The sequence below is a fragment of the Pleurodeles waltl genome, chromosome 1_1, assembly GCF_031143425.1.
Source record: "Pleurodeles waltl isolate 20211129_DDA chromosome 1_1, aPleWal1.hap1.20221129, whole genome shotgun sequence".
Classification (NCBI taxonomy): domain Eukaryota; kingdom Metazoa; phylum Chordata; class Amphibia; order Caudata; family Salamandridae; genus Pleurodeles; species Pleurodeles waltl.
The window spans coordinates 441,059,156-441,071,296 of NC_090436.1; the positions used below are offsets into that span (position 1 = coordinate 441,059,156).

At 43.5% G+C, this 12,141-nt stretch overlaps 1 protein-coding gene across 1 annotated transcript in view; it reads left to right on the forward strand.

Annotated features, from left to right (window-relative positions):
• FAM151B (family with sequence similarity 151 member B) overlaps window positions 1–12,141 on the forward strand; it is a 363,119-nt gene that overhangs the window by 184,920 nt on the left and 166,058 nt on the right. The window contains exon 4 of the mRNA XM_069224485.1: window positions 3,225–3,442. Coding sequence (XP_069080586.1) covers window positions 3,225–3,442 — 218 coding nt within the window. The remainder of the gene's footprint in view (window positions 1–3,224; window positions 3,443–12,141) is intronic.

Here is a 12,141-nt window from a genome sequence, read left to right on the forward strand (position 1 = left end):
GGTTTTGAATTTGGGTTTGACATTCTTGACGTGTGCTCCTTTTGAGCCTCTCCCCAATTGTCCTCTCAGGCTTCTCATTTTAAACACTGGTTCATTGCAGCCATTACATCTGCCTGCATGGTGAGTGAGCTGCAGGCATTGTCATTTAAGCTGCTCTACCTTTCCATCTATCCTGACAAAGTGGTGCTTCACACTAGGGCTTCTTTTCTACCAAAAGTGGTTACACCCTTTCATGTAGGCCAGTCCATCACCTTGCCTACTTTTTATGCACCTCCATATCCCTCTAAGGAAGAGCTCAGACTCCACCCCCTGGACTCAAAAAGAGTGTTGGTGTTCTGCCTTATTGGTACCAAAGAGTTCCAGGTGGATGATCAACTCTTGGTTGGTTATTTGGGTGTGAAGAAAGATTGGGCAGTGCAGAAAAGAACCTGATAGGTCCTACTCTGCATTAAGACCTGCTGTGCACTGGCCAGAAAGCAACCACCTGAAGGTTTGCATGCTTATTCTACAGGAGCTACAGCTGCGACCACTGCTTTAGCGCGTGGATTTCCAGTCTTTAACATCTGTCCGGTGGCAACGTGGGCTTCTCTGCACACGTTTACCAAACACTACTGCCTGGACAGTCGGGTCCGTAAGGATGGGTACTTTGCCTGTTCGGTCCTGCAGGACTTTCTAGTATGATTTTGGTTTGCAGACCCACCTCCTTGGATAGTATTGCTTGGTTATCTATTTAAAGGTAAGGAATCCACAACTAGAAGTCTCTATCAGATAAACAAGTTACTTACCTTTGGTATTGCCTTATCTGGTAGAGACATATTCTAGTTGCAGATTCTTTTCTGACCTACCTTTCCTTCCCGCTCTACGAACTGATTTCTATGGACAAGGACTCCCCTTAAGGGCCTTTGTTTTGATGCACCAGTGGTCCGTGTTCATCATGGCTCTTCTCTTCTGGCGCCGCATAAAGAAACTGTTGTCAGCGTGCTGGGTGGCACCTATGTAGAATCCACAACATCTTATCTGGCGCGGACACTGACGACGCCAGACATGGAGCCAATCGACACCACTTAAAGGCACACAGGGGTACTGCTGAAAAAGTTCTCTGGATCCAGTGTGCCTCCTGGGGGAAATTTAAAGGTAGGGAATCTGCAACTAGAATATGTCTCTACCAGATAAGACATTACCAAAGGTAAGTAACTTGTTCTGCTATGGCATGGGCATGAAAATGAGGAAGACAATTGTTTAACTTATGCTATTCGTATAGAGCACTGACCAAAATAAATGGTCCCGTAGTCAGAACATTGTTCCTCACTGGCATGCAAGATTGATGATCTGGTAGTGGCAGAGATAAATAGAATCCGCCAAGCCCAAAGAGGCAGCAGGAAACCTTTTCAAAGAAATACAGCACGCTTACTGTTGTGAACTATCATACAAGGTAGATAACTGAAAACACATACTCTCATGCAGCGCTTCATGAAAAAGAAAAAAAAAGTTCCCAGAAAGTGAGCACTCATGGAAGAATACAAGGAGACAGTCAGAGAGGTGGCTAACTTGCTTTGCTCCACATGACGTACGAAGACATGCTGGACAGCCTAAAACAAAGGTGGAATGCATTCCTAGAGAAGCTGTCAGCATGTCCACATCTAACCAAGCTTCGACCTCAAAAAGGTATGGTACAGATCCTGAAAGTACCAGCAGATTCTCTCTTCCTTTTTTCAGTTTCATGGAGGGCATAAAGGTATGAATATGCAATGGTCTGATCATAAGAAATCACCATAACGGTACTGGAATAGATACAGTTTTATATAGTATCAGGAAAGACTAGTGTTTTTTTTCATAAAGTGAACACTGAAAAGTACTGGGCTGATTTGTGTCTTAAACAGTTAAAGATTTTAAGCAGAAGTATTTTACATCCTTGAACAATGGTACATGTTTAGAAATGGAACTTTAAAGGTATGTGTTTCATTTGACTGTGAATATAGCAGCATCTGTTGGCCTCTCTAAAGTAATCAACAAAACACAATACAGTGACATAAAACCTACCAAACTACATCTAACAGCTCAAAAAAGCACAGAACAAGGAGCAATACCTTAAAACCAATGTTCCACAGCAACCACGGTACAACACAGCAACTACACAATGCATGAATTCATTACAAAACACAACAGCATGCAAAACAACGCAAAACATCACCACTACAACAAACTGCAAAACCAAAACATGCACAACCATTCTGGTCACATATTTTCACATCCACAAACCTGCTTTCATAATAAGGGTTAGAAGGTGGTTGCACCAGCTCTGCCTTATTTAACACCAAGGACATGTGTTATTTCCAGTTAAACATACTTTGTGATCCACTAGTGAGGTTTAGCACAGGTTTCAAACTAATAGTCATGTTCCTGAAACTGTAAAAGAAGGTCCACAGACAGCCTCAGCTGGCATAATGACAAGACTTCCAAATGTTTTCCAGATAAATGTTTCCCACTGATTTTGACATATAGTTTCTGAATATTTGCAAATTTCAGTATTAGCAGCTGTATTTTCAGTTTTATTATTCTGATTATGGGTTGGCACTAGTTGCTTTAAGTGTTTGTGACAAACTAGGTTTCTATGAGTTAGTGAAATAGATTTGGTTTCAAGGCAATATGCATTTGCAGGCCTGGGTAATAAAAGAAGACTTTAAATCTGAATAGCCTAACCTATTTTTGAATGTTTGAATGTTAGAACCTTCATTCGTTCTAGTAAGGTCTTGATTACAAGTGGTCATACAATTGTGTTGCTGTATGTGGGGAGCCACCATCCATGTATGAAAGACTGGAGAAAACGTGTGAATCAGTTTGGAAGCACAGATCCTGCATGTCATTCCCCATAATCTTTTAATCTTCATTATTAATCTTCATTATTTCTCTGCCCCAGGAATTTCCATGACCCCACTAATGGTAATTTCGAGGTGGGGAAATAATGAGGTAATTGTAGACAACTTGCAGTGAGAGTCTAACATATATATTTTTTTATTAGCCCTATGGAAGGTTTCCACAAAGCAGTAGCACAAATAAAAAAAACTATATGTAGAGGACAATCAAATGGATTGCAAGTACACAACTAGAAACTTGTATAACAAATGAGAAGCTTTCGGCTCTTCTTTAGGGGAAACATACTTTTGAATCACTTCATTTGCCCTACAGTTCAGTGTGTGTGAATGTAAGTATGTTTTATCTTACAGTTTGGAAGCAGTGAAACCATCTATGATACTTTTGCAACAAAGGAAGATGTCCTTGAAGAGACCCCTTTGGATTAATGCTGACATTCTTCCTGGCCCCTGTGGATCTCCCCAAGCGGTGGATGCTGAATGTTTTCTCAATACAGTAATATCGTTCTTCCCAGATGTGACATTGTCTTTGGGATGGACAACAGGATGGCACCCTGATAAAAATAATGAAGGTAAGGATCAATGTTTTAAAAGGAAACTATCATTCTTAATTTAACACCAACCAAATGTGTAATTTAGCTTTTTTTCATTTTGTAGCTTGCATATGAGATAAAATAGTTGCTGACATACTGAAGTGAAGTTTATGGTGGATAGTTCTAACCACAGATTCCTTACCTTTGAATATTCATCAGGCAGCAGATTGGCTCCAGAGACTTTCCATAATCCCCGTGAGCTACTAGGTGATGCCATATGGCTCCACGTAGGCTCCTTACTGCCTCACTGACAGAGCGGAGCTACTTATAAGTGACAGCCATGCATACTGATGTCAGTTCCTTTCTTCCTGTACCTTTCAACAAGGATTCGAGGCACTGTCCCAAATCTGTTGTTTTTTTCAGACTTCTAGACTTCACACAGTGTGCTAGGGATTCATATTCCTCTGAAAACTAGAGGATTCAAAAAGTTTAACATGAAGCAGATGTCTGTCATAAGGGGTGTCTTTGGTGTCCGGGCCTGGGACTCAACTCTTAAGTCATGTGATATATGCTCCCCTATGCAACCAAAGGCGATTCTAGACTGGGAAGTGAAGCTGCATGTCACAGCCTTCGCTTAGGACCTGCTCCAAGTTCTGGACCCAGATTTGGTCCGGATCTCGGGCCGTTCCTGTGGCCGTTACACTTTTCAGTCGAAGTCTTCCCGTAAGTTCAAGTCTAAATGCAAGCATAAAATAGTGAAGTGAGACTCAACCCATTCTGCCACTCCGACTCAAGGTGCTAAGGCATCAAAGATGCAAGAAGTATTTCAGGCCCCTGAGCCAATTCTTCAGCCGATTCTGACATGCCCCGAGTTTATGGGGCGTTGTCGACCCTCCACAGATTGAGGCCTTAAAAGTGGCTATGCTTCAGTGTGATTGTGGCGTACCTTCTAGCCCCTGGTGCACCCACAGGCCCCAAGAAACCGCAGGGGTCTCCAATCAGGTTACCGTTGGTGGGTCCACCTGGGCACCATCTTCCCCCTTGGGTCCTGCTACTGGGCCCAACCCGTCTGTGGTACATACTTCATCACCAGCTCTATAATCCACTGCAGTTCCCTCTACCCCAATGGTCCTGGAAATTGACCCGGTGCCTATGTCAGATCCCAAGCCAACCTTAGCTTGACTTTTACTAAGCAAATGAGTTCCGTCATATTGATTTGCACCCTCATTTTAAAATGCTTAGGAAAATCTTCCCTTGTGCTCCATTGTAGTCTTGCAAGTCTGTGGTGCCTGCTTTAATTTTATCCAGGCTGGAGTACTGCAGTGCCATGTAATTGGGTAGTATCTCTACAGAAGTGAGGAAATTACAAATAATCCAAAATTCAGCAGCCCGCTTGATTTTGGATACCAAAACATCATCGGTAGCCACTGAACTGGATAATCTACACTTGTTGCCGGCAAGGAAAAGAGCAATATTCAAATCTTTATGAATATCACATAAAGATGTACATGGGACAGACAATAAATACCTGGAGAAGAAATTCCAAAGATGTGTCCCAAAAAGGGCATTAAGATCGACAGCCAGGAAAAATTAGATAGTTCACTGAGTTAGGAGATGTCGATGGAGTGAATGATCTATTAGTCATGTAACTGTGAAGCTTTGCATTTCTTTACCCCAAGATATACAGGGGCTTGACAACCATCTGTCTTTTAGGAAAAGACTGAAAACATGGTTGTTTAAATGCAGAGTAGGAACGGGTTGTTGATAGCGGGGTTAGGTCCATTTTTATGGCAGCGCTGAGACACCTTTGGATATTTAAGCACTATTAAACTGCATTATTATTATTATTAATATTATTACAATACAAAATTACTGAAGTGCAACTGGTCATCATCTAACTTTAGTACTGTGCCACTACCGCAACGCGGCTATCACCAGAAGCACCATGATCTTCATAGTTCTGACTCTGATCCTGTGTCAGAGTAGTTTGCTTTCCAGGATGTTCATGATGGTCAGGGGTATTGCTTGCTCCCCCCTTATTACACTGATGGTGCCTTATTCCCAGAGCAACTGTGATTATGCAGCAGATGGGTATTAAATTATGCAGCAGTGTTTACTAAATAAAATGCCAAAAAAGGGCAAATTATGTGGCGTGAGGCGGCATTGTATCACTTCACTTTTTTGTCATTTTTTTTTACACTTGTTAAAGCTGTATTGTGATAGGTTTCACGTCATTAGTACCAGTTCAATCCCTTAGTATAGCAATAAGCAACAGAAAGGTAACTAGGCAAACTTTGCAAAAGGCCTTCTGCTGCATAGCACACGTGCCTTAGTGTTTTTAGTAACTTTTGATCCGTTTGAGCTAGAAAGAATGAAAAAATAAAAATCTGCAGATTATACATCAGACGATACTGAATATGTGGCAAATGCTGCAAATCCTTAATGACGTGGAAAATTGCACATGTGCAAAATCGCATAATTCCGTGACCCTGCCTATTCCTTAATTTACAAAACGCCAGTGGGCTTGACACCTCCTCTGGGACAAAGCTTGATACACCAAATGGGCCAAAACAGAGGAGAGTGCCCTATTTGCGGTGGTGGTTCAAAGACCATCTGAGAGCTTGCACTACAGCTACCCTCCATTGAGACTAAAATAAATGTTTAGATGGTAATCCTACATCCTGGCCAGCAACATCTAAAACCTTGCCTCTTTTTAATGATGGTCTTACAGATACTCTGATGATTACTTGGTTCAAACCATGGGCCACATGTGCGTACCTTTTTTCTCGTTTCGGGCCGTTTGCGTCGAGAAAAATGCTTTTTGGTATGTACAGACCCATTTTTGCGATTTGGTAATCTATTTACCGAATCGCAAAAAGGGTTTGCGAGTCGCAATTAGGAAGGGGTGTTCCTTCCTAATTGCGAGTCGCAGTCCGATGTACGATTGTTTTGTGACCATGAATGCGGTCACAAAACAATCGCAGTTAGCACCAGTTTCAAACTGCTGCTAACCCATTCGCAAACAGGAATGGGTCTCCATGGGACCCCTTCCCCTTTGTGAATGGCAGCGAAAGTCTCCAGCAGGCCACCATCCCTGTGAGGGTGGCCATTCCCAATGGGGGTCACAAATTGCGACCTACCTCATGAATATTCATGAGGTAGGTCATTTGCGACCCCATTGGGAATCGCAAACAGTGTAAAGTACACTATTGTACATTCGGTTTTGCAAAAACAAATCTTTGTACATGTGACCGCATGTTCTCGCCTGCCTGTGAACTGGCAGGTGGCCAGAAGTCATAGACTAGTACGTATTGACCTGGATTTTCTCAACAAGCATCCCATTACAAAGAGCTGGTTTTGACCAGTAAAATGAATCCCAACTTATTCCCCACCATTCAATCTTAAGAGAATGAACACCTTTGGCAAGCACATGATTTCTTAGCCACGCTGGCGCTGCAGTCTGGCCATGTAGCTTGCCTGTTGGGTTGTTACTCCATGCCTGGATGAGGTGTACTAGGGGCGATGTGCAGGGTTCGCTGATGGCCTATAATGGTTCCCACCTCTTCAGTGAAAAGGTGGACTTCTCTTTGAAACACTTTTAAGATAGTAGATCTACAATGTATATCTTGGTTTTGTTGGCTCCTGAAAGACAGTTTTTGCCCACTTTTGGAAATTTAGAGGCTACTCCAGGGTGCTACATATAAACTAAAACAGCTTTCACAATGTCCTTTTGGGGCTATGGATGCAAAACCAGCTAATAATGTGTGGGCCAGCAGTGGTACAAGTCTTCCAACTCTTTCTACCCTGCTACACTGGCCAGGAAACCACTTTAGTTTGCCATCACTGGCTCATGCCCACCCATTAGGAGGTAGGTTGTGATGTTTGCTCTTAGGATGGCGATACATCACGTCTAATAGAAGGGTTTTGCAAGTTTTTAAAATGGCTATGCCCTGTGTTTTATTTCCTCCCTCACCCACTTGCCCTCCCAACTAGAACAAAATTCAGAGGAGCACCTGTCCATCCTCTTAGAAGAGGTGCACCTTATGCTTTTCAAAGGTGAAATATAGACGATACCATGAGTAAAGATAGGTGCAGTTGTTACTCTCACTATTAGCTTATTTCGAAAAAGGATGGGCGTCTTTGACCTATCTGGAACCTACGTCATTCCAGTACCTACCTGTGGAAGGACAGAAAAAGGACACTCACGTTGCCCCGGATAATTCCTGCAGAGATCCAGGTGATATACCTGGATTTGCAGGACACATATTTTCATGTTCGATGGCATGTGTAGCTGCAGATACACATGCTGTGCACATCCCGCCATCTGGTGTTGGGCTCGGAGTGTTACAAGTTGTTTTTCTTCGAAGAAGTCTTTTCGAGTCACGAGACCGAGGGACTCCTCCCATTTCGACTCCATTGCGCATGGGCATCGACTCCATCTTAGATTGTTTTTTTTCCGCCATCGGGTTCGGACGTGTTCCTTTTCGCTCCGTGTTTCGGGTCGGAAAGTTAGTTAGAATCTCGGAAAAATCATCGGTATTGTTTGCGTTCGGTATCGGATTAGTTACAACAGATCGACACCGAATTAAGAAGAGCTCCGGTGGCCCTACAGGGTTTTCTTCCATCCCCGTCGGGGCCTGGTTGGCCCGGCCACGTGTCTCTTCAAGGCTGATGGAACGGACCCCATTCCGATTCTGTCCAGAATGCCATAACAAGTATCCATATACAGATCAACATCTGGTCTGTAACTTGTGTTTGTCACCAGAACACAAGGAGGATACTTGTGAGGCCTGTCGAGCGTTTCGGTCCAGGAAGACACTCAGGGACCGAAGAGCAAGAAGACTGCAAATGGCGTCGGCGTCGACAGGACAACAGCGTTTCGAGGAGGAGGAAGAAACATTCTCCACCCAGGAGTCGGACTCTGAGGAGATCGATCCCGAGGAAACGCCAAAAACCGTGAGTAAGACATCGAAAACAAAAACTCACGAGAAAAGCGCTAAAGCCCAGGGGACGCCACCGCCAACAGGCCATGGCTTAACCCGAAAAGTAGGTGATCGTTCATCGGCACCGAAAAAGGGCGAGCTGGTGTCGAAGTCATCCGACTCCGGTCGAGATACCGGCACACAGCAATCTCGGGCCCGAGATAGTGGCTCAGAGAAGATTCGGCACCGAGACACCGGTACCGAAACGGGTCAGCACCGAGAGAGCATGACGCCGAAAGTAAAAAAGGTTTTGTCGGAGCCGAAAAAAGCAGGCGAAAAGGTTTCGGTACCGAAATATCCGGCCTCGGAACCGAAAACAAGTTCCTACACTGAGGAACAAGGACTGTCCACACAAATGAAGACACATAGATTTGGACAGGAATTACAGGCAATAGAGCCAGATCACACTCAAAGACGGCTCTTTATTCAAAAAGATACAGGGAAGATCAGCACTCTTCCTCCAGTCAAAATGAAACGCAAGCTTGCCTTCCAAGACAAAGACAAACAGCCACACGCAAAGGTGGCTAAACAAGTAACACCACCACCATCCCCACATCACTCTCCGCAACCATCACCGGTAGCCACTCCACCAATGATGCAATCCCCAACTCATACAGGAATGAGTCAGGATGACCCTGACGCATGGGACCTTTATGACGCACCAGTGTCAGACAATAGTCCAGAATTCTATCCAGCGAGACCCTCGCCACCAGAGGATAGTACAGGCTACGCACAAGTGGTGTCAAGAGCAGCTGCATTTCATAATGTCAGCCTTCATTCAGAGCCCATTGAAGACGACTTTCTTTTTAATACACTGTCGTCCACACACAGCCAATATCAGAGTCTTCCTATGCTACCCGGAATGCTAAAACACTCCAAACAAGTGTTTGAGGAGCCTGTTAAAGGGAGAGCCATTACTCCAAGAGTAGATAAAAAATATAAACCGCCACCAACAGACCCAGTGTACATTACACAACAGCTAACACCAGACTCTGTTGTAGTGGGAGCAGCGCGCAAAAGAGCCAACTCTCATACTTCAGGAGATGCACCACCTCCAGATAAAGAAAGTCGAAAATTCGATGCTGCAGGCAAAAGGGTGGCGGCACAGGCAGCAAACCAGTGGCGTATTGCAAATTCGCAAGCTTTGCTAGCCAGATATGATAGGGCCCATTGGGATGAGATGCAACACCTTATTGAACATTTACCCAAGGAGTTCCAAAAGAGAGCGCAGCAAGTAGTAGAAGAAGGACAGGGTATCTCAAATAATCAGATACGGTCAGCAATGGATGCTGCAGACACAGCTGCTAGAACTGTCAACACAGCTGTAACAATAAGGAGACATGCATGGCTGCGTACATCAGGATTTAAACCAGAGATACAACAAGCTGTGCTGAATATGCCATTCAACGGACAGCAGTTGTTTGGGCCGGAGGTGGACACTGCGATCGAAAAACTTAAAAAAGACACTGACACGGCCAAAGCCATGGGCGCACTCTACTCCCCACAGAGCAGAGGCACATTTCGAGAGACACAATTTCGAGGGGGGTTTCGAGGGCAAACCACAGAAGCCACAGCCTCACAAACAAAGCCCACTTACCAGAGCCAGTATCAGCGGGGAGGTTTTCGGGGACAATATAGAGGGGGACAATTTCAAAGGAACAGAGGAAAGTTCCAAAGTCCCAAAACTCCTCCAAACAAACAGTGACTTCAAGGTCACAAATCCCCAACACATAACACCTGTGGGGGGAGACTAACCAAGTTTTACAAACATTGGGAGGAAATAACAACAGACACTTGGGTCTTAGCAATTATCCAGCATGGTTATTGCATAGAATTTATCAAATTCCCTCCAAACATTCCACCGAAAACACACAATATGTCAAAACAACATATAAATCTTCTAGGACTAGAAGTTCAAGCATTGCTCCAAAAAGAAGCAATAGAGTTAGTACCAAAACAAGAACTAAACACAGGAGTTTACTCACTGTACTTTATGATACCCAAAAAAGACAAAACTCTAAGACCCATACTAGATCTCAGAATAGTGAATACATACATCAAATCAGACCATTTTCACATGGTTACACAACAAGACTACATGACAACACTGGATCTAAAGGATGCATATTTCCATATACCAATACATCCTTCACACAAGAAGTACCTAAGGTTTGTATTCCAAGGGATACATTACCAATTCAAAGTGTTGCCATTCGGAATAACAACTGCGCCAAGAGTTTTTACAAAATGTCTAGCAGTAGTAGCTGCACATATCAGAAGGCAGAAAATACATGTGTTCCCGTACCTAGACGATTGGTTAATCAAAACCAACACGCAAAAACAGTGTTCACAACACACAAATTACGTCATACAAACCCTACACAAACTAGGTTTCTCAATCAATTACTCAAAGTCACACCTTCTGCCGTGTCAAACACAGCAATACCTAGGAGCAACAATCAACACACTAAAAGGAATTGCCACTCCAAGTCCACAAAGAGTCCAAACATTCCAAAATGTCATACAAGCCATGTATCCAAACCAAAAGATACAGGTCAAATTAGTACTGAAACTCCTAGGCATGATGTTCTCATGCATAGCCATTGTCCCAAACGCAAGGTTGCACATGCGGCCCCTACAACAGTGCCTAGCATCACAGTGGTCACAGGCACAGGGTCAATTTCTAGATCTGGTATTGATAGACCGCCAAACATACACCTCGCTTCAATGGTGGAACAGTATAAATTTAAACCAAGGGCGGCCTTTTCAAGACCCAGTGCCACAATGCGTAATAACGACAGATGCATCCATGACAGGGTGGGGAGCACACCTCAATCAGCACAGCATCCAAGGACAATGGGACATTCACCAAAAACAGTTTCATATAAACCACTTAGAACTGTTAGCGGTATTTCTAGCTCTGAAAGCATTTCAACCCATAATAACCCACAAATACACTCTTGTCAAAACAGACAACATGACAACAATGTATTACCTAAACAAACAGGGAGGAACACACTCGACACAGTTGTGTCTCCTAACACAAAAAATATGGCATTGGGAGATTCACAACCACATTCGCCTAATAGCACAATTTATTCCAGGGATTCAGAATCAGTTAGCAGACAATCTCTCTCGGGATCACCAACAGATCCACGAATGGGAAATTCACCCCCAAATACTGAACACTTACTTCAGAATGTGGGGAACGCCACAAATAGATCTATTTGCAACAAAAGAAAACTCAAAATGCCAAAACTTTGCATCCAGGTACCCACAACATCAGTCTCAGGGCAATGCACTATGGATGAACTGGTCAGGGATATTTGCGTACGCTTTTCCCCCTCTACCACTTCTTCCATATCTAGTAAACAAGTTGAGTCAAAACAAACTCAAACTCATACTAATAGCACCAACATGGGCAAGGCAACCTTGGTACACAACACTACTAGACCTTTCAGTAGTACCTCATATCAAACTGCCAAACAGACCAGATCTGTTAACACAACACAAACAACAGATCAGACATCCAAATCCAGCATCGCTTAATCTAGAAATTTGGCTCCTGAAATCCTAGAATTCGGGCACTTAGACCTCACACAGGAATGTATGGAGGTCATAAAACAGGCTAGAAAACCTACCACTAGACACTGTTATGCAAATAAGTGGAAAAGATTTGTTTATTACTGCCATAATAATCAAATTCAACCTTTACACGCATCTGCAAAAGAAATAGTAGGATACTTACTACATTTG